This window comes from Hypomesus nipponensis, chromosome 10, assembly GCF_054491055.1.
Source record: "Hypomesus nipponensis isolate SF chromosome 10, ASM5449105v1, whole genome shotgun sequence".
Taxonomy (NCBI): Eukaryota; Metazoa; Chordata; class Actinopteri; order Osmeriformes; family Osmeridae; genus Hypomesus; species Hypomesus nipponensis.
In genome coordinates, this window is record NC_140370.1 from 7025990 (window position 1) to 7048918 (window position 22929).

Here is a 22929-nt window from a genome sequence, read left to right on the forward strand (position 1 = left end):
TGTTGCTCCTGATGCAGGGGACCAGGAGAGTCCACATCACTGCTCATCTAGGACACCGGCCGCAGTGAGGAGCAGCAGCACAGCAGAGCTGAGGCGACAGAGAGCCTGCAGCCACCCGCTTCCTCTGAGCCGCCCTGCTCAGTCTCACAGACACTCCATCCAGACAGCTCCAACCACAGCCCGGCGCTCCAGACCTCCCTCAGCTCTCCTTTAGTCAGACTCTCTCTCTCTCTCTCATTACATTTCATATGTATCAGGGAGACAGATGGCTGAGCGGTTAGGGAATGGGCTATTAATCAGATGGTTGCTGGTTCAATTCCTGGCCATGCCAAATGACGTTGTGTCCTTGGGCAAGGCACTTCACCCTACTTGCCTCGGCAGAAAGTCCCTGTTCTTACTGTAAGTCGCTCTGGATAAGAGCGTCTACTAAATGACTAAATGTAATGTAAATATTATTGTAACTTACTGCTTGATAAGTAGGCTACATCAATTTCACCTACTCCATTACTCATGGTATTGAAAAAAAGAAAGAAAAAGATATATACACATAAATTTAAACAGACACCAAAAATCAAATGCTTTGTTTCTTTATTATATTTAGTCCTCAATTGAGGTATTTAAAAACCACTTGGTGACATCAAACATCCTGTCTGTCAAACGTTTGAGCAGTGGAATCAGCAAGACGTCTCAACCAATCCCGTTAACCCCTTGGCTGGTGTTGACCCCTGACCTCTGCAGGCTGTTACCATGGATCCAGTACTAACTATGTGTCTCCTCAGTACAGGCTTGTGCTGACAGCCGATATGACTGATTATATACGTATGACTACTGACTTGGTTAGGCATGATCACTTTGTGAAAAGCAAAGAACAAAGCTACAGAATATACTTGATCTATTGCTCCCATCCTCAGGTCACAAATAGAAAAAAGGCAAAGAAAGCATGTGGAATACACAATGACATCATTGAATTCCAGTGTTTTCAAGCCCTACACGATAATATATAGATGGACAACACTGAATCAAATCAATTCTGAATCAAAGGAAGTTGCAACTGTCAAAAACCTCCAATTGACGCCATGACTTTGGAAAAAAAATCACTGTGCAAACGTGGAGTAAAGATTCACTACCTAGTTCCGCGACCATTGGTTACGAGATATCAGCAACATTGAAACATAATTGTTCTCCTCATTGTTACAAATGGCAGCACAGTGAATACAGTACTGTTTTCAGACAGTTACACACACACACACACATATATTCAATCTCAAAAGGCCCAAATCATTTTTTTAAGACATAACAAAACCTACTGGAAAACAGCATTTTTACTGCTGAACCACCAACTTTGCGTAATATTTGACCATACACTGTGTTTCTGACTGGGTCAAACCAAACCCACAGCATGCTAAATAAAATTCAGACCCCTACTCAATAGTCATCGGATACATTTGGCTAACTCAGATTCAGTGACAGCACCACAAGGCGATGATACTGGAGATATCTTGCTGGTGGGCCAGGCCACCCCTGATTGGATAATGGAAGAGGCGAGTGAAGGCAAGAATAGCCAGTCAGGCTTTTGATGCTGGAACATCTCACTCACAGTAAGCGGCGATGTCTAGTCTGCAAAAGGGGGTTGGTGTGAAGTAGAACCGGGGAGGACTTAAGTGTTGTTGGGGCCCGTTTAATCTTCCTCTATGGGTCGTGTGCCATTCCAACTCACCAGAGTGAAGAACACAGGAAGGGGGGATGGTTAGTGTTAATATACACAGCGATCACCTGGACCTAGCCTGACTTCCATTCGAAGCCTGCCGACTCCACCCCTGCGAGGGAACACGACAGCTGGGAGATGGGTGTCTTTTTCTCTCCATCCCTTCACACCAAGTACACTTTAGTGTTCATAATGAGTTTACGTTACTAACAGAGTTCAATCAAGCAACAACAACAACAACAAAAAACGTATGAAATGAATTTAGAAATTGGTATCCTAGAAGTCCCTTATTCTGATTTGCTGGCCTCTTTCTCAGGAGGGGGCGTGTCCTGGCGTGGAGGAGGAGGTGGATCCTCATCGCTCTGATTGGTTTCCTCAAGGCCATGTGGATCGGGATTGGCCAAGGGATCATCCTTTGGGCATAGGGCTGGAGCTTGGGTGCAGTTGATTGGTGCAAGGACTATGGGAGGCTAGAAAGGTAAAAAAAAAAAAAAGGTGATTTAGACCATAGTACAAAAGGTAGAAAGTAAAAGTATTTTAACAGAACAAGAAAGAAAGATGGACAGATAAATTAGGATAAGCAGCAAAACCTGTACAGTGATCCTTCTGTCAACAGCAGATTCTAGATCATGTAAATGCATACTTCAGTCTATTTTATTGGGTCCACACCTGCATTTGCCAAAGAACACCTAATGGGAAATATGTTTTCAAATTGGTGACAAGTGTTTTCTAAGGTTGGTTAATAAAACTACATTTTGGAAAAGATATGTTATTCATACCTGCTAAAAAATAAAATAATACTGATGTTGGTAGAACTCAAACAGGAAAATGTGTGCTGTATTTCACTTAAATCCCCAAAAGTTCTCGCAAATATACTTCCAGAAGAATCACTGTAGGGTAAGCAATAAAACAACATAAAACACAAACAATATAGGAAGTTTAAAAAAAAATATATATATATATATAATACTTCAAGCAGGGGGAAAAAGCTCAAAGTCTGACAGAAGATAAATAAACGAAGACTTCTAACTGATGAGTCATCTTCAAAAGATGTCGGAAAAAGGGGAATTTCATTTAAGAGTTCAAAAAAGTACCCTAAAAAAAAGGGCCAACTGGGAAACGTATATCAAGAGTATGAACAGGACTAAGTGAAGCCTGGATAAGATACCTGCAGCGACATTCACAGGCAGTAGCAGACCCCTCACCGCCAGACTAGACACCCACAGTGCAATGAGAGAGGGGGAGGGGGAGAGGGGGGATGAGGGGGAGGTGAACAGCAAAACAGAAAAGAACCAGTTGGAAAATAATAGGGCGTATAACCTCTTATGCTGCGGAGAGGCAGGGGGGGGGAGGAGGGGCTTGTGTTTACTCAACTTGAAATTCTAAAGCGTTAATATTGACTAGAGGGGGTATTGTCGTTTGTCCACAGGGGGTTGTGGGAGACGGGAGCATCATATCAAACTGGTATTCACCACAAAGCCACTCCCCGTCCAGAAGAGGGGCAGCTCCCTGCGCCACAGCGCCACCGCCAGGCTGCTGAGCAGAGTGCAGGGCACCAGGTACAGGAGGGCGGGCTGGCCCTGCTGCATCAGAGCCAGCGCCACGAACGTGATGAGCAGGCCAATGCCATACCCTGGAAGAGAGAAAGAGAGAGGTCAGAGGTCAGGACTCAACCAACCAGAACGATGGAGGGGGGGGGGGGGGTGGGGACACTTCGCTGCATTGATCAGAATGGTTGATAAGCTTGGGAGAAACTAGTCAGGGGTCATTATTAGAACAGTTGCTACTCCCTAGATCATTATGGCTTGTTCCCTTCTGAAACGTAACAGAACAGGAGAGTACAGGGGATAGACAGGGAACTATGTACCGATGGTGCAGGCCAGGAAGTAGATGCGGGAGGAATGCATGAGGATGTCAAACCTGTGACAGTACACTACAAGCAAACCTGGTTCAAACACAGAAATAGAATTATTAGACACGTTACTGGATATATTATTCACATGTATCAGATACGATTTGAGCTAAACTAGCTGCTTTAACTCTACTCAGATATACAGTTCACCACATGTAGATTGGCACACTGACATATTTGAGCAGACTGTGTATGTGGGTGTGGGTGTGTGTGAGAGCATGTGTGTCACCTGGTACCAAGATGTCCCCAAAGCCCAAGAGTGAGAAGGGCCGGTCACATAGCGACAAGGGGGAGGAGTTTAGCCTGGGCACTTTCAGCACCATAGGAAGCTGTAAACCACAATAGACAAATGGAAAGAGATGGAGCAGAGAGAGAGATGGAGAGAGATGGAAAGAGATGGAGAGAGATGGAGAGACAGGGAGCTGAGCAACACAGTCCACGCCTTCACTTCTACTTGTAACGTGCCAGGATATAGACCGTGTCCAGGTGGCACACGACAGGGAGACGTGAGGAGCCCGCTGGCGGGGGCCGGAGCACGCACCTTCTCGTGAGTGGAGGAGTCCGAGGGGCCAGCAGCCACCTCCACCATGATGCTCTCTCCACTCTGTCCACAAGGTGACACAGAAGAAACGTTTCAAGGGGACTCGAATGGGCTCGGCTCGACGATTCAACCGCGCAAAACGTCATTTATCCTTTTATATCCGTTTGATGTGAAAGAAACAAGTGACCTCCTCTTACCTTGGTGAAGAGGGGGGTTACAAACACAAAGAAAATGTCGTACACAAAAAGGACGGCGAGCAGCAGGGTGCAGGCCTGCAGAGATCAGACAGGGGAGGGAACACACCGTGAGCGTCTGGGCCACACCAAGAGGACGAGCAAACAAGGTGGTTCGTAACCTCCCCCACTCTGGGGGTCAGACGGTCTGGTTTCTTGAAAGAGCCGGCGTGTCTTTGTTCTGTCTGCTGTGTGTGGGGTGTGGTGTTCACCTTGAATGTGGGCAGTCTGATGGTTTTGAGCATGTAGAGGCAGAAAGCTATGCCCAGAGCGTCCTGCAGCACCCATGCCCACCTAGAAGAGACAGAGAAGAAAGTTAAGAGACAGAAAGAACGACAGTAAGAGGGACAGAGAGAGAGAGAGAGAGAGAGAGAGAGAGAGAGAGAGAGAGATTAATTATTCACAGATGAGAGAGAAAGAACAATACATAGAGCAGCAGTGATGAGGATGTATGGACCATACATCCTCATCACTGCTACTGCCCTCCAGAACCAGACATGACGCACACACACACGTCCAAGCAAATAAATACAATAAATAATTATAAGAGAAAAACAACAACCAATGACGACACAGTCCTAAGAAACTCGTCAAATCGACTGCAGCTCAGACTACATCGGACTCACTGGTCCTCGTTGCGGAACACCCCCCAGGTCACGCTGACGCTGATGCAGAACGCCGACAGCAGCAGCATGCGCACCTGGGGACGCTTGTGACAGTACGGCAGGTTGTTCTCCGGGATCCTGTAGGGCGCACGCACACACACACACGCACGCACACACACACACACACACGCACACAGTTGTTGGGTAAGATATGAAGGACACGCGTATGACACAGATAGGAAAGCCAGCATAACTATTGGACATGGGGGGGGATCTGACCTGCACTTCCCAAAGGGGAGTCTTCTGACGAAAGGCCAGAGACAGCTGTACAGCCCCACTGACGAGGCCAGGCAGAAGATGGCTATGATCATGTAGACTGCCCCGGGGGAGAAACAGGAGACCACACACACAGACGTGAGCAGAGGAACTTTGACCTGGGAGTGAGCAGAGTGTGTCTTGGGTGTTGATTTGGGACGACGCCCACAGGTGAAGTGGCTCATGAGAGTTTAGAAGGGGGGGGGGGCGCCTGTGCCTACCTAGGTGATCGTAGAAGAAGTAGAGCAGCACCAGCATGCTGCAGCACATGACCACAAACACACAGATCATGATGGGCGTCACGTCCACCGTCTCCTCGTCCTGCTTCTCCGAGCTGTCGTCCCTCTTGTGCTTCATGTAGCGTCTGCCGGAGCGGGAGGGGCCCAAGGAGAGGGAGGGGGAGGGAGGAGAGGAGCGGGGAGGGGAGGGGAGGGAGGAGAGGAGCGGGGAGGGGAAAGGGGGAGGGTCGGGAAAAGAGGAGGGGAACGGAGGAAAGAGAGGGGAAGGAGGAGAGGTGAAGAAAAGAAGACGAGAGAGGAGGAGAGAGAGCGCGGCGTGTGAGTCACCAGGCCCCCCTGTGGCTGAGAGCGAGAGACCCTGACCGTGGTCCTGGATCACCGTGATCACTCAGCTGAGAGGGCTGAGATGGGACTACCAGCCATGCTGCTCAGTGCTCACTCTGGTCACCTGGAGGTCATTGAGTCCATTCCCCTAACGACTGAGTCATCTGACACTCGCCTTAGCCTTTTGGAAGCTTTATTCTGAACACTGTTGTGCTGGGGACAGCCTATGACAACTGGCTAACAACAAGCATGGCAACACTCCCGTTCATGACGAGGAAATGAAAATAGTTGGGACACTGTTACCTAATCTTGTAAGAGACGGCTTGTAGCAGTCATAGCAACAGTGTACATTAAAGACTGCTCTATAGTTCCGTGTTTATAGTGGATCTGTTTGTGCATGAAGGTCTGTGTGTTTCGTTTTGAATAAATGTTGCTGTACTTTTTACTTTTGTATCAGACATTAAAAGTGTTAGCACTTTTTTTTTTTGTTGTGATACATTTATGTCAACGATGTGCACAAATATTTCCCCTTTTCACTGTTAACGCACGACTGCAACATTCTGCATTTTTCCATGCAGACAAAACTGTGAGAAATTCCCCAGGAGACGATTTCCTCAATCAACAAACTGATTTGAATTTGTCAACTTCAAAGAGAACATTCCAGTAGTGTTTTAACGCCCATCTTACTTCTTGATGTCCCTGCTTCCTGCCCAGTAGCCCCCAATGGCCACGGTTCCCACAGCCATGAGGAAGATGATCACCATGTTGTAGTCCAAGACCGGCTCCTTGGGAGCATACATGGCAACCTCTCTCCCCTTCCTGAAAGTCTGCAGGGACATAAACAATGACAAGGTTTAAGACTCTCTCTCATAGTCACATGATACTATATTTATGGTTGCTGACAATCTGCTATGGCCGTTTTCTATTTTGTTGATGGAAAAAGACGATTGTTTTTTTTACTGCTGCAGTAATGGTTCAGTTTCCCCTCAGGGATCAGAGAAGTACAAATCCTCCCTCTTCCTCTCAGCCCAGTTCATATTGTAGTGAGTAATGATCTCTGGGATGCTAATATGATGGCGTTCTTGGTTCCAAAGGAATGCACTTGTAAGCAGCACATTTTAGTGGCGCGGATGCCAAGTGTGCAGGCGTGTCCTTCTGTTCCAGGCAGCCTCTTACCTTGCTGATGTCCAGCATATCTGTGTAGCTGAGCAGTGCTACAGGGATGTCTATCTCTTCATACTGGCTCTTGTTTCCTGCTGGGGGGGTCTGGAACAGGAATTCGGAATTGACCGGTATTATTTTATATTTACCCTTCATGTATGTGTTCGTAACAAATTCACACGTTTGTATTATTTTTCAAAATGGACCAAAGCACTAACATGAGTGGTAATAAATGAATGAATTAAATGAAAAAACAGGACAACACTCAGTAATGGTCACCACTAAAATATATTGTTTGCTTTAGATGTAGTGCATTTTTGGAGACTACTGGCATCCAGTCTCCATGCATTCTTCTTGTGAATAATGACAGATATGTTCACTTTGATCTTCTCGTTTAGTGGGCATTCAGAGGGATGTGAGAGAGATGATGGTGAACTGATAACTGGGGATTCAGAGTGCCAGGAACCACTCACCAGTCTGTCTTTGCTGACAATCAGCAACCCCTTGGCACCATTGAGCTGTGCCAATCGGACCTTCTCGTAGAAGGTACAGTTTCCCCTCATGACCATAGCAATGCGGTTAGGGAAGCCGCCTTCTGGCACATCAGAGGGCAAGCACAGGACCGACTCTGTCAGGTCATAGATCTGGAGACGGGACTGAAAAAGCAGACACACACAAACAGGTATGAATTGACACAGGTATCATTAGAATATTGTTTAATGACAATAGAAATGTACAATTCGAGAGGGTGCATGCTTAGTCTTAGAATTGTATAAACATTCCTGTAGCTGTCTAGTATTTAAAACGTACTGCTTTGTTGAGGTCCTGAGGTAATCGTGCCCATTGTGAGTTGAAGAATATGCAGTAATCTTTTCCTCTGCTCTTGCCCTTGTCACTGAAATGGGCCATTCCATGCTCACCCATGACCTGTCAGGGAGAGATGACAATTGGTAGAAGGCGAAACAGACTAGTAAGAAAGGATGCTACAGCTACATGAAGATGCAGTAATAAAATAATGGAGCATATTGGAAGTAAATTGTTCACAATCTCTCCATAGTCACCATTTAGACCATATGACTCGTGGTCTTTTCATACATTTTCTGGACTATTTATTCCCTTGTAGATTAAGGAATAATTGAGAAAAAGTCTGTTTTTAGCTTTCTCGCTAACAGCACTGTTTAACTTATTGTGTTAATTCCCTTTGACAACCTACGCTGGTTAAAAAGGTTAGCCAAATTAAATAAGAAATGTTCCTAACGAACTGTCAAGATTAATATAAATGATTTTAATGAGATTAGAAACCATTTTAACATAGCAGAACGATGTCTACAGGCTATAGTAGAGGGCCCCCAGTATTCTCAGCGCCCTCACTCGAACACTACTTGTACAGTGATCCTCCGCAAGCTAACGTTAGCGTAGTAGTCATAGCTCGCTAGCACTAGTCGTAGCAAGCAAGCTAATTATTGCAAAAACAAAAGCCCTTCTGTTGTAACCGGCAAAATGTCAGCCGATTTACAGATATAAAAATAAATTCCTCTTCCAAAAAATAACATGCCAAAAAACTTACCTTCTGAATAAGAATAGCTGCCCAAACCAGGGTTATTGGAACCCTCATGATGCCTAGCTTGTTGTTATTTCCCCCATAAACCGCACGGTTCTCCACACTCTTTGCCCACCAGCTGTTTGACATTCCCCACCCACATTCTGCAGTGCGCTCACTATTGGTCAACCTTGATCTACGGGCATTATAATTGGTTTACATAGCAGTCAATCAAAACTATTAATTAAAAATTGTTTCATCGTAATACGCTGTTAAGGCAAAAAGACATTTGGCTTATTACGTGCCATATGATATTAATGCATTGGACATATTTTTGTTTGGTTGGTTTATTTTCAGGTTGTGCAAACCACCGATGTCATACTCCCGAACAGTAGATGGCGGGATTGGACATCATAACTGTTGGTTGCACTCTGCCATAACTTCGACGGAAGAAGAAATCAAAGGGGCAAAGGTCAGAGGTCGTGAAAAGAAGCTGAAGAAATGGCGGTGAGTCCAATTTCTTCCTGCACTACTTTTCTAATTCTACTTTTTAACCGATCATTATGGTCCGTGTTTGATTTACAATCGACTTGACTAGACCTTAGAAACCAAGAAATGCAGTCTCCAATGCGTTGTCTAAAGTAGACATCATTTTAAACAACGCATGTGCTGGATAAAGAAGGCTGCATTGTAGTCGAGAAGCAGGATACTGTAAACCAGTGGTTCTCAACCCTGGTCCTCAGGTACCCCCTGTCCTTTACGTATTTGATGTTTCCCTGCTCCAATACACCTGATTCAAATGAATGGGTCGTTATCTAGTTATGCCGAAGCCTGTTAACGACCATTCATTCGAATCAGGTGTGTTGGAACAGGGAAATATCTAAAATATGTAAGACAGGGGGTCCCTGAGGATCAGGGGTTGAGAACCGCTGCTGTCATTCAGACCCTGATTGCTTCGACCGATAGTCTTCCTTCTTGGCAGGGATTTATCAACGTGTAAAATAAGTATCTACTAAAATAACTTTTCATTGCATCTTCCTTACAGGATAAAGATAAGAAAAAGAAGGAGAGTATATTTGACCTGTCAAAGTACATTGATAAACCAATCCGAGTGAAATTTCAAGGTGGACGAGAGGGTAAGTCACTTTTCAAACACTTAAAAAAGGAAAATTCACATGTGATTTCCACAAAATGTTTTTTTTTTTTTTTGGCGGCTGCATAATCTCTCATCGTCTTGTCTCAGCTAGTGGAGTTCTAAAGGGTTTTGACCCCCTTCTGAATCTTGTGTTGGATGGCACTATTGAATACATGCGTGGTGAGTTTCACAACTATCATACTCTGGTTTGGATTTATCATGCTTGAAACTCTTAGTTTTGTTAGGAGTTCACAAAAGAAAAGACATTACACAAGAATAAAAAGTAGACAAGAGACTGCAGTTTGACCGTGTTTACTGTCTTTGTAATCTCCAAACCTCTGTTCTCCACCAAATTTGCTTCCAGACCCCGACGACCAGTTCAAGCTAACGGAGGACACCCGGCAGCTGGGTCTGGTGGTGTGTCGAGGGACGTCTGTGGTCCTCATCTGTCCACAGGATGGCATGGAAGCCATACCCAACCCCTTCATCCAGCAACAAGATGGCTAGATTCTTCCTATTTTCCCTCCAGTTACTTCACAAAATCTCCCAAGTATCATTTTCACCATGTTGGAAGTCTGTTTTACCCCCCAGTGTTGTGTATTTTGTGTTTGAGAGCGGGAGTTTAGGAGTTTAGTTGACAGATTTACAATTTTTGAATAGATGTTTAAGTTGAGAGTTTTGATTTATGCCTTTAAACAATCAATGTTTTTCCAAACTGTTTTTCCTGTGTAGTACTTGTAAAACAATGTGTTTTCCCCATTAGTTAAAAGCATTGAACTACTTGCTGATTTATTTTTAACTGTATCATGTTTTTACGTTAGTACTAAATACATTTACTATTTTCTTTATCAGTGTGGCTTAGTGTTTTTCATTCACATGACATCTGTTTTCTCTGAGTAACTTTAGAGTTACTATCTTGTACACACACGCACATCTATGAGGGAATATATGATGTCATTAGTCCGTCCTACTGAAACTCAGATGTTCTTCAGTTCCTCACCACCGGATGTATCTTTGACTTTGGAAAAGGAATGCTGGAATCGTAACTTCTTGACAATGTAAGTATCTATCATGAGCTATATTGTAAGATGATTGCGTAGCTTTAATAGAACATGTTGTGGCCCATTAATGTATTTTTATGGAGGTACTGTAAAATTCGTTTCATTTTGGGCTTTCCGCTAGCTAGCTATCAAGCTAGGTGACAAAAACCCGGTGTACCTGCCTCTTGACACCTCTAATAGAGCTAGCTAGTTAAGCCATGGATGAAAAAATATAATATACATAGTGTTGTCCTCTATATAACAATACCAGTAGGGTCAGAGAAGTTTATCTCCCAGCCAGCTGAGATATTGACTCGCTGAATACCTTGCTAACGCGGCTAGTTGACTGCGCTAAATGGCTAGCACTGATAGTACTGTAGCGTACTAGCAGAGCACCCAGGCAGAGTGGTAAAAGGCAGCACCAAATCCAATTGTGTAGGGAACCTAGCTAGACAGCTAACATCTAGTTATTTATCCGGCTGAATATTACAAAACATTTGGCAAACTTGTTTTCCTAACGGCGAGGGAATTTTATTTATGTAATTGTTACAACATTTAATAAAAATCCAATCTCAAATGGTTAATAGCACTAGTTTCAAACCCGCAGTCTTTTTAATCAGCGTGCAAGGGGATGACGTATGTGGCTCTGGAATGCAGTCAATTCTTATTGCTCCATGCTGACTTTTGCCAAATAAGGAAAAACACTTTGGGGGGGTCAGTTTTCACTGTGTAGTGCTATTCAGTGTTGTTTAGATGCATGGTTTACAATTGTGTCTCATGTTTAACACACAGTATCTTAAAATGTTGATATAACATAAATATCAGCTTCTTACTGCGGTCTCTGTTATGATCTGTAGATTAATGGCCATGGACTATAATATCCTACAACGTTGTTACTCTTTCTTTTTCCACTATCAGTGGGGTTTAAGACAGCATATCACATTTCCTGCCAGCAAACCATGGCTGGCTTCAGGCAAGAGGATGTGGAAGTGTTCTATGACATGGGAGAGGAGCTGGGCAGGTAATTCATTAATTTATACATTTTTTTGGTCCGGTGACTTTGAGACCATCTTGATTTGAGACTAGTTTGTCAAATGGGATATTTCCCATGAACTAAAGCTTTTGGGCCAATATAACCTCCATATGAAATATACATTTATTTGTATAAGAATGCATTTAGGTTCGTTAAGCAAACACATTTTTTTGTAAGTCCTTTGGAATCAAACTGTGGTTGTGCTCACTGTGAGCTATCTAATTGTTGAGTATCATTGCTTTATATGTCCATGTTGTTGTCTGCAGTGTTGCAGCAAAAAAAAAAAGAAGAAGCATGACATCACTGTCTCTCAATGCACCTATTTACCCCAAGTCTCAGTAAAGTCTTTGTTAAAGGAGAGGGGGGACATACCTTTCTGGTTTGCTCAGAGGGGAAAGGCATGCAAATATTTAAACAGCTATTAAACGTTCAGTTTTGTTCTCAACAGACCCATGCCTCCATTTGTCGATTTGATCTCGGGAATGCAAGCAGAACTGTTCATTTGCTACTTAAATCAAATGGTGTTATCTCTTCTGTGTGTTGTGGGTACTAGGGGTCCTTCAGAAGAGGAAGTAGCTATTTTGAATATTACCTGCCAGTTGCCGTTCTGTGCCAGTCTTTGTGGTGTGAGCATATTGGTTGCCTAGATTTTCCCGCCGTGTTTCAAAGCCACGGCTTTCCTTTGCGTCCACATAATCACGCCCCTGACACCCCTCTCCTCGCAGTGGGCAGTTCGCCATCGTACGCAAGTGCAAAGAGAAGAGCACCGGCGGCGAGTACGCCGCCAAGTTCATCAAGAAGCGCCGCCTGTCGTCCAGCCGGCGCGGGGTGAGCCGCGAGGAGATCGAGCGGGAGGTCAACATCCTGCGCGAGATCCAGCACAGCAACATTATCACGCTGCACGACATCTTTGAGAACAAGACGGACGTGATCCTGATCCTGGAGCTGGTGTCCGGGGGAGAGCTCTTTGACTTCCTGGCAGAGAAGGAGTCGCTGACCGAGGAGGAGGCCACGCAGTTCCTCAAGCAGATCCTGGACGGCGTTCAGTACCTGCACTCCAAACGCATCGCCCACTTTGACCTGAAGGTGAGGAGTGGCGAGGGCTGCCGTGTGGATAAGTTCCTAAGTTATAAGTTCGAGTTTGTGCCTTGTCATATAAACCGGCATACATGTAGACACAGATTGAGATTGTCGGTCTCTAATGAAATGCAGATGCAATTGATTTAGCTGTTTATGGGAAATATCTGTTTGTCATTGTTGTTAAGATGCTGGGTATTATTCTCTATGTTGTGCAGCCGGAAAACATCATGCTGTTGGACAAGAATGTCCCCAACCCCAGAATCAAGTTGATTGACTTTGGGATCGCTCATCAGATCAAAGCAGGAAACGAGTTCAAGAACATCTTTGGGACTCCAGAGTTTGTTGGTGAGACACGCACACACACACATCATCACACACAGTCCACACATCCTTCAGAAAATATCGCCATACGAGATGAATATTATGTATGTTAAGCCCACACAAAGCAGTATCATGTATCCATTTGTGTTGCTCGCCATCATAAATGGAGGTCTGTGTTGTAGCGTTATCCACATCTGGCTTTAATTCAAGCCCGCCTTGTTACGTGCTTGCCTTCCAGCTCCAGAAATAGTCAACTATGAGCCTCTAGGACTTGAAGCAGACATGTGGTAAGATCTCCAGAGCAGTTTAAAAAACGGATCTGCACAAAATATGAACCCCGATACGAAACCGATCTAGACTGAGAGGACTAAATCTCCCTAATATCTGGTCGACTTGTCCTTTCTCTTGTCTTGTAGGAGCATTGGAGTCATCACATACATTCTGTGAGTACCTGGTTATCTTCATGAACCATTGTGTCCACCTTTAAACTTTGTCCCAGGATCTAAATGAATGACAACCTCCTTTCTCCTTCGTATAGACTGAGTGGTGCATCACCTTTCCTTGGGGAAACCAAACAGGAGACCCTGACCAACATTTCAGCCGTCAACTATGACTTTGATGAGGAGTACTTCAGCAGCACCAGTGAGCTGGCCAAAGACTTCATCCGTCGTCTTCTGGTGAAGGACCCCAAGTAAGGGCCTTGTCTGGAGTGACTGCCTACTAGGACATGCAGTCCCTACAGTTTATAGCATATTAGCAATACTAGAGGTTAGACGTAAAGCCTTTTTACTTTTGTTTTTTTCCTTTACAAATATATATTTTTGCTACCAGGAAAAGATTGACAATCGATGACAGTCTCCAGCATCCCTGGATCAAGGTGAGGCATTTCCCCGTCCCGGGAGAATCTACCACACACACTGCATGTATGTGTGATATAGCTCAACGTAATGACCGTCCATTAACCAAAACGCCCCCCATCCCCAGGTGATCAAGAGGAGGAACGTGCGCCAGGAGGAGAGCGGCCGCAAGCCGGAGCGCCGGCGGCTGAAGACCACGCGGCTCAAGGAGTACACCATCAAGTCCCACTCCAGCATGCCGCCCAACAACACCTACGTCAACTTTGAGCGCTTCTCCCAGGTGCTGGAGGAGATTGCGGCGGCCGAGGAGGGCCTGCGGGACCTGGAGCACAACCAGCGCTCCTGCCGGGAGGACGTGGCGGCGCTGCTGTCCATCTACGAGGAGAAGGAAGGCTGGTACAAGGAGGAGAACCAGAGCATCGCCAGCGACTTGAGCCACATCCGCCTGGAGCTGCAGCACACCCAGGCCCAGCGCAGGCAGAGCCAGGAGGAGGCCCGCACCGCCACCCTGGCAGCCAACGCCCTCAAGCGCAAACTGGGGCGTCTGGAGAACCGCTACGAGGCGCTGGCGGAGCAGGTGGCGTCGGAGGTGCGTTGGGTGGAGGAGCTCGTCAGGGGCATGTCTGCAGACAAGGATGGGCTTGGCATGCCTTGAGCCTTTGGCGTCTTGTTCCTTGACATCACAACAGCTGGGTTACAGTACTTTACCGCTCACAGCCTCCAAGCTAACTAGCTACATTGTAATGTTGGACTAGGGTTGAATGTACATAAGAATTATATAAAAATGGTGCATATGGGGAGAATATGGGAAATACAAGACAATATGTAAAAACCCCTCTGTAGAGACAGCCAACAATTTAATTAGTAATTATGATATATAATTTAGTAAGCAAAAGGGTCCATTCCGGTGTTTTCTAAATTAATTTATAAAGATCTTTGTAATGATTTATTAAGTGTTGTGCCTGTCAAGCAGAATATCCACACTTTAATGTAACATACATGAAATATCTTTAAGCCTGGACTATGGGTTGGCTAATACATTTCCTTACAGAGTCAGGACCAGAACTTGTGGGATACTGTTACTTTCCTAAAGCCATAGAAAAGCATATGTATGTGTCTTGGCCTTATGATTATGCTGTTGGTCTATGAATGAGGCAAGATACAGCCTCACAAAATGTCTTAAAAACACATTGGGAATTTTTCTTTCCACATTATTTAATTGAATTTATGTTCATTTTCCATAGAAGTTCCACAACATTTCCATTCCATGAAGTGTGCCCCAGCATGTCAATGTAAAGCTATATTGTTTCTTAGATAATCCTGAACAGAGATGTAGACAAAACACAGCCTACAAACTCTAAATGCTTTAATGCCTCAGCAAAAAGATAGTGCCGACATGATCGAGTATTTCTGCAAAGCGGTTTCCAGGGAAATGTCTCTAAGGCAACAGCTGCACAGTAGACTTGTAAACCAAGTGTTTGGCTTGGCCCTGGGGCTACTTGCTGCTATTGTATGTAACATTTGTCCCTGTCCCTTTGTCATTATGTAAGATCACACACTTTATACATTCCATTTGATGAACTACATCTGTGCAGCATACTCTGTAGCATAGAATTCAAAATGCCATTCTTTATTTCCACATAATGCTCTATTTTGCACGTAAACGATATCGCATTGTTCCAGACTATCTCCTGTTCAATAACTTTGTTATATGTCAAAAAGATAGGCTGACTATGTTTCAGTGATGATTTAATAACGTAGCTTTGTCAAATAAACACGTAAAAATACCCGCAACTGTTTTTCTTTGTCTTTTTTCAATATGTAGACTTAACAAATATTTTCGTCACTGTTTTTAGCACTTACGTTGAACACAATGGTGTGTTGAAGGGCAGGGAAGGTGAATGAAATTTGATAGGCTAGATTTGATGAAAAAAAACATGATTGTGTCATAGCATAACTATCTTACTCATTTGGACAAAACATGCCTCAGGACAATCATGATGATGAGGATGAAATCAGACTTGAGTCACAATAAGGCTCAACCCAAATTATTGACACGCTACCTGATTCATCAGACAAATTATACAGGAGTCACTAAATCCAATGTGTGGAACTTTAAATCAACCTCTTATTATGTACATCATGTGTTATTAGTGACAATCCCTATGTGGTCCCTAAGGGTTGTTTATAAATAGAGCGCTTAACTGCAAATGTAAGATGTATTAAGATCTGTTGTAAACAAAGAGAAGCTCTCAACCTCTACTGACTGGATGAATACTAACTAAAGTTAAGAAATATTTGAAGTTGAACAAATATTCCCTTTCAGAAGGAGCAGAAACTCCTGTATAACCACTAGATGTTGCTGATAGACCCAGTTACAGAAGAACCAGATTTTGACAGTAAAAAACTGACAAGGCTCTTGTGAAATAAAATATTAAACATTTAATTTAAAATCATGACAAAAATGGTTCACATATGAACCATTTTAGTTATGTAATCGTGGATGATGATGCTTCTATAGATGCTAATACATTTCATATTTTTTTATATGCATGCACACTGATTTTAACAACTCCTAAACCTAATTTAAAATCTTAACCTGAACTAGATTTTTGTGAGAACCAGTTACTTGGTTCCCAAATGTATGACGAATTTGGGGCTTTTGTGGGGGTGGAATTGGACACACACATACAGTCCACACACACACACACACTGGCACACATACACACACACACCACACACACAGACATAGACACAAACACATGGAGAGGCTGCACAAATAAGTTGCATGAGCAAATCAACTTTTTGTTTTATTGTTTTTTTTTAATTCATAACAGCAAGAGTCAATTATGGCAACATGAAAATGTACATAAAACATATCTGAAGACAGAGTAGTACATTATTGTGTAGCATTTCTTAGCAAAAGATTTAAGTGTTGCACTTACAGGTAAAAAGCAGTCAAAGCGTGTGTGCCCTCAGCAGGGAAGAAAGCCCTTGGTTAAGCTGTGAGCGGGCAGGCATCTGCCCAACCAAGAAGCACTGGTTGGTTTGGAGAGAGTGGCGCTTTGGTTCTGTAGCACTTATACAGCGACCTCAAGTCAGAAATATATTGACCTTGACTGAAGACGAATACATTCACTTAAAAAGACAAATCAGTATTTGGTGTAGTGAGCCTTCACCTGCTGAGTACACATGCTTCTAATAGCATTACAACAGTGTGCTGTGAGCCTGCATGTTGACTGTCATCTTAATGGCTGTGAGAGAAAACCTCTGGGCTGGGTTGCTGCTAATATGTTATTATTTGAGATATATTACTGAGCTTCTCTGTATAGTATGTTATCATACAACTGGTGATGACTTGTTGGAAGTTTCATCTCCTCCTCCTCCCAAATGTGAATCAATCAACTGTAAATACGTATTTCCTTTAAAAGTCCCATATGTACTTATTTATGTTGTGATCTTGTTTTACATTTTTGTTCTTTCACATGCAGTCAAATCAAACTGAAACAGAATACAGTTTAGGATAAAATCATAGAATACAGTTTTGGATAGAATATACTCTTGTATTGACTGTACCAGGACGAAACAGGAGCTGATTGCCCAGCTTTGCTATAGACAAACAGACAGCATCTGTGATGTCATCTTACAGGGGGAGTTGGAGGGAAGGTGAATTGGGGATACAAGTTCCCCTTCCACATTTTTTTGGCATAGTACCTGCCACTGACCAAAGAAGCCGGAAAGCGCATAGCTTTTTTCTAAATGCATCGGCCAAGAAAGTAGTGCCCTTTTTGCAAGCGATTTTGTTTAGCTGGTCTAATTTTAGAATTTTAAATTAATCTAGCAAAATGTCTTATAATTATAGATTTTTTATTCAAAATAATATCTCAATATGATACATGTTTTTTCTCTGTTCATTTGACTATATACAGAAGTGCAAAAAGTCGACCTTCGTCCCTTAAGGTTAGAATTCATCCATCTGCAGCATTACTGACTTTATAAATAGCAAAGTCACCGTTCTCACCTTTAATATCACTCTTCACCAAACTTCCAGAAACCCGTCAATCTCACTGTTCATTTTGGCCTGACACTCAGGGCAAACTTAAGAAAAATTCAAACAATAGTAAATATTGAAATGGATACAGTAGAAAATAATTTTCACACTAACATGAACATTCTATATTTCAAGACAATATATTTTCAAACATGAACTCGACATGTTACAAGGAATACTTAAGTTGGTTAAAATATTAGTTTTTTATCCAGAGCTTCTGCAATTGCTGAAAACTCATTCCTTGCATCAATATCAAAAGTCTTTGATCAACAAAATTAATTGAAAACAAAACTCTTTGAATCAAAACAGTCACTCAGCAACATGTACTAAGTGAATACTTTAAACTGAGTCAACACATAATCATTTATATGGTTTGAAAAAAAGTTATGAATGTCACACTACCTCAAAATCTATAACGGCTATCAATGTTGTCAAGTAATATATAGTAAGGCAAAGAAACATCTACAACTACATACCTCAAATAGATTCAAATCCTTAAGTAATACATAACAGGAAAGTTAAGAGAGTATTGTTAAAGATAGAGCAAGTAACAAACATTAGAAGCTGTATATTGTATTAAGAACTATAAACTATATACTGTGTCATTGGTGTTCATCGCTTGTGTGGTGATTAAAAGTACATATGATTGGATAGGGTTCTGCAAATTGTCCTACCGTAGGGCAAAACCATAAAGTTAACCCTCACCCTAACTTTAACCTTGGTGTGCGAATGAGCGATGAGCCTTGGTAGGACAATCTGACAGGTATGATAAAATGTTAGGACACTGATACCATAATCTAAGGCTTTGTTAAAGGTACATTACAATCAATATTGACACAATGTACACCTCTGGCAAAACAGGGCAAAGGGACATTATCTGTGAATGAACTGTGCTTTGGTATCTATGATCAGGTCCAAAAATTAATTTGTCCTCTTCTGTGAAATATTATTTTTTTCATCTTTTTTTCATCAATTTGACACCAAGATAAATGTGAAATTTACAAAGCACAAGGATTTTACAATGATGAAACGACTCATTCAAGTCCATGGTTTGATGACCTAAATGATCTAATTGCCACTATTATAAAATGACAGTGCTTCTTGTACACACAATTTTAAATGTCCCTCCACCTTTTTGTGGTGGAGGGTAGGAGGGGAACAGGGAGTCAAGCTCCACCTTCCTCCCACATCCCTTTATCGGCTTTTCAGTCAACAGACTTCCAGCTCCCACCAATGTGCTCACCCTATTAGAAAATTCAACACTGATGCAAAAAAAAAAACAAAGAAGAAAAGCCAAATAAACACCGGTAATAAGAAAAAGGCACATATGTTTTTGTTCTCTTTTTCTTAGAGAGAAATCCACAACAAAGAGATCCCTAACTCCTCTGTTCATACCCCTTAAAAAATGCTGCAATGGTACAATGTAAAATAATAAAAAAACACACACTCATTATGAAGATATAATGGTTAAAAAAAAGAGAAAAATAGAGCCATACAAAACATAGATACCTTCGGTAAACAGAATAACACTGGTGAAATAACACTCTGGTTTGGGGTGGATAGCCTGTGTTGCACACAGCATGATGGATAAAGCTAGCCTGGCTGTGCTTCAAAGGTACACAAGTGTGTTGTCTTACCCAGAACATTCATACGGCCTCGACCCTCATTTCATTTACACCTAGTTAAACTAGAAAATCTTTAAACAAATCAAAATACTGTACATGCTCCAATGTTTTGTCCGTAATAATGTTCCTTATTAAAATTATATTTGTTGTGCCATATTTCAGATTTCAATTCATATTCAAGGTGCACTTTAGCATTTCTTTTGTAGACCATGAAACAAGTCTACCTGTTTTTTTAATCAAAGCAAAGCACATAAAAAAAAACAATTATATTCATCTTGGTCTGCCAACGTACCAGCACGGTGTTCTAAGATAGATAAAACAATTCAACTGACTCAACCACCTGTCTGTGTAAAAAAAAAAAAAAAAAATCTATGGTTCTGTTAGACACAAAGACGTTGATAGCTGGCACCCCTCGGGGGGAGGGGGTGAGAAAGATCCTGGTACCCAGAGATGAGGCATCTTCTCTGGCCAGGACTATGGCTGCATGTGTCTGGAGGTTGATTAACGAGCGAGAGTGACTGACATTGACCCTGTGTCACGTCTGGGTTGGAGACATTTTTGTGACAATGAGAACATCGTTCCAGACCAGCTAAGAGACGGCATCTTGTTTTTTTCCTGTCTCCGTTGCTTTGACATTCCCAGCGTTATTATGTACATAAAGGCTGAACTCTTTTGGCTTGGACGGCGCCAGCACACATTCATTTGATCTGCAAGACAAGCAGTCAAGGATTACTTTTCTAACATGAGCAGTCAGGTTAGATGGATTCAGAAATAAAGAAAAGGGAGGAACTCACTGTTCTGAACAGGAACTACATTTGTGTCAGGTACTTGTGGTTACTCAGATGATCGGCAGAGATTATTGGAATCTGTAAATATAGACAGAGCAGAGCAAAACATAGATAATAAAGAAATGTCACCTTTCCCATCTCCACCCCCCGCCCAGCCTCCATCAAAAAAACGCAACACAAAACACAGATCAGCAGAATGTGATATTGGTACATTGCCCAGCCCAGGTCATTAGGCAGGGGGAATGAGTCTGCTGCATGCTACACCATAGCAGGGGTTTGCGACAAAGCATGTAAAAAGTGGGGGCAACGCCAGCTCATAAACATTTGATATCTGGGCTGGGGGGGGGGGACTGCTGAGGAGAGGCCAGTGAGGTGAGGTAGCAAGCCCCAATGCAGGTTTCCAGTCCCCCCCTGGCCCCCCCGCCCCCCTGTCTAACTGATTGATCACCTCTCACCTACACCTCACAGACAAACAAAAAATGAAAGAACGACTTCCTTCACACCAGACAGCCTGGCGGTCCATGCCGTTCCTCTGGGTCGTACTATGTTAGAAACATACTGTACACTGCTGTAGCTTGGCCTGTCTTCTGTCTTAGAAGACGCTTACAAGTTAAACGATTAAATGACAGTCTACAGCTGAAGCCCTGTGATAATGATGACAGGACCCAGGAAATGTGGCGAAGCTACTTCCTACACAAGCAGCAGCATAGAAAACATGAGCTGAGCACCAAAGGGAACAGGTAGCAACTGCTGCACACATTCTATCAATGGCTCTAGGGTAATGGAAAACTACCTCATACATACCAATTGCATGTATTCGTTGGTAGTCAACTTTGATAAGGAAGAGTCCTCAAAATAAGAAAGGACAAAAATCGAGGTTAAAACGAGGTCACACATGTTATGGCATACAGTACGTCCCCCCTTGACAACAGTCCAAACTTGTTTTCAAGCGCACACACAAGTTACACTGAACAAGGCACCGCTGTAGGACTTGTACCCACTCGTGGTATCGTTTGAGCTACTGGCTGTTGTACAAGAGAGGTGTGAACAACAATAACAACAAAAGCATTAAGAGCCAGAGTGGGCCAACGAGAGGGAAACCCCCAACACTGCGCCCCCAGCCCGTACCCTGCTGTTAGACACAACTGTTCACAGACAGACCCTCCTCAGCAGAGGGAGAAAGACAGAGAGACAGAGACACAGAAAGGGTGTGCGTTAGAGAGAAAGGGAGAGAGAGACACACAGACAGGAGGTGTATTGGAGAGAGAGAGAGAGAGAGAGAGAGAGAGAGAGAGAGAGAGAGAGAGAGAGAGAGAGAGTAGGGGCCGTTGAGGGGCAAACCTGATTGGTGGCGGTTGCGAAGGGAACGCTTGTGGCAGATGTGGTGGCGGCGGACACATTGGCCGGCGTAGCCCCGTGCATCATGGGAACTTTTGTTCAGAGAGAGAATCAGGTAAGCGTCAATACACAGGGGAGCAGTGTCGCTATAGTTATATCGGCATCAGGCAAATAGGCTAGGAGAGAGAGGGAGGGGAGAAGGTGTGGAGGTACTGGAGAGGGTTGGTTTTGGGGTGAAGATGAGGGTGGGGGTGAGGGGTACTCAAGCGTGGATTAGAGGAACCTAATGGCTGGGAGGAGGTGGTGAGGGTTGGGGGAGGAGGGGTTACAAGCATGATGGTGAGGGTTGTAAGGATAGGGATGGGAGGTACATGAGGGTAGGTTTGAGGTACAAGGGTGAGGTTGAGGGGTACAAGGGTGCAGGTTCTAGTACAGAAATATCACAATAAGGTTAAACCAGTCAAAAGTCAAAGCTATCAACATCAACAAAAGACATGGATTGGTCAAAACTATGCAGGCCACAGAAGCGACAATGTGCAATAATAGATATCACAAAGGAAACTCAAGTACTTAAAATCCATTGAAGTTATATTTAAGAAAAATCCCTTCTATGGTACCTCAAAGGTCAAATTGAACACACTAACATTCATCAGTTCACATACAGTATCCCAACAACGCACACTGTGGCTCACGTCACCAAAATCCAGATCTAATGAGGATTAGTCTTATCTACAGTATTTTATAGATTTATATGAGGGACGGATATAAAATCAAAGAAAAACAGAAACAACATTTGCTCATATAATGAGGCGTAATTCCTCAATAGGATGGATTTTGATGACGTGCGAGTCACTGGTCAAGATTAAAGGTGATTGGAGGAAGAGAGCAGGAACCTACCAATGCTCGCTGTAGGTGTCATGCACAATATTGAGCCTGGCCATCATGCAGTGCGACAGGAAGTGGATTGGATTGGACAGTGGGGGGAGGGGGGGTAGGGGAGAGAAATGATAACAGCCCATCACAAGGTTGGTTAGAGTCGAGGAGGAGGAGATAAGAAGGATAAACGTTAACACAGGTCCGGACAGC

General features: G+C 43.3%; 4 protein-coding genes across 18 annotated transcripts in view; 2 read left to right on the top strand and 2 right to left on the bottom strand.

Moving 5' to 3' along the window:
• Positions 1-571: 571 nt before the first annotated feature.
• sppl2b (signal peptide peptidase like 2B) lies at positions 572-8710 on the bottom strand. Of its 2 annotated transcripts, XM_084706895.1 has the most exons (16): positions 8603-8710; positions 7846-7962; positions 7509-7691; positions 7051-7140; positions 6562-6701; positions 5533-5675; positions 5276-5372; positions 5018-5134; positions 4604-4685; positions 4356-4430; positions 4159-4221; positions 3847-3946; positions 3573-3650; positions 3178-3338; positions 2874-2917; positions 2039-2175 (listed from the first exon to the last, which is right to left on the bottom strand). In XM_084706895.1, the coding sequence occupies exons 1-16, from the start codon at positions 8648-8650 to the stop codon at positions 2166-2168; spliced, it is 1548 nt and encodes a 515-aa protein (XP_084563021.1). In that variant the 5' UTR covers positions 8651-8710; the 3' UTR covers positions 2039-2165. The 2 variants fall into 2 exon arrangements, with proteins under 2 accessions (XP_084563020.1, XP_084563021.1); XM_084706894.1 differs by lacking the exon at positions 2874-2917 and having other exon boundaries at positions 572-2175; positions 8603-8679.
• A 247-nt stretch (positions 8711-8957) lies between these two features.
• On the top strand, positions 8958-10561 carry lsm7 (LSM7 homolog, U6 small nuclear RNA and mRNA degradation associated). Its single transcript, XM_084707972.1, has 4 exons — positions 8958-9082; positions 9621-9711; positions 9819-9890; positions 10075-10561. Exons 1-4 carry the CDS (start codon positions 9077-9079, stop codon positions 10215-10217), a joined length of 312 nt encoding a protein of 103 aa, XP_084564098.1. The 5' UTR covers positions 8958-9076; the 3' UTR covers positions 10218-10561.
• Positions 10562-10646: 85 nt separating this feature from the next.
• On the top strand, positions 10647-15828 carry dapk3 (death-associated protein kinase 3). The gene is made up of 9 exons (XM_084707971.1): positions 10647-10768; positions 11669-11771; positions 12509-12869; positions 13079-13208; positions 13423-13471; positions 13601-13627; positions 13723-13875; positions 14016-14061; positions 14169-15828. The coding sequence occupies exons 2-9, from the start codon at positions 11710-11712 to the stop codon at positions 14694-14696; spliced, it is 1356 nt and encodes a 451-aa protein (XP_084564097.1). The 5' UTR covers positions 10647-10768; positions 11669-11709; the 3' UTR covers positions 14697-15828.
• A 997-nt stretch (positions 15829-16825) lies between these two features.
• mbnl1 (muscleblind-like splicing regulator 1) overlaps positions 16826-22929 on the bottom strand; it is a 37993-nt gene continuing 31889 nt past the window's right edge. For 7 of the 14 annotated variants that reach the window (XM_084707983.1, XM_084707981.1, XM_084707979.1 and 4 more), the window contains 5 exons: positions 22741-22776; positions 21847-21935; positions 21310-21354; positions 20512-20583; positions 16826-20424 (listed from right to left, as the gene is read on the bottom strand). In XM_084707983.1, coding sequence (XP_084564109.1) covers positions 20527-20583; positions 21310-21354; positions 21847-21935; positions 22741-22776 — 227 coding nt within the window. In that variant the 3' untranslated portion in view covers positions 16826-20424; positions 20512-20526. The remainder of the gene's footprint in view (positions 20425-20511; positions 20584-21309; positions 21355-21846; positions 21936-22740; positions 22777-22929) is intronic. The other 7 variants (XM_084707986.1, XM_084707992.1, XM_084707985.1 and 4 more) reach the window with 5 other exon arrangements.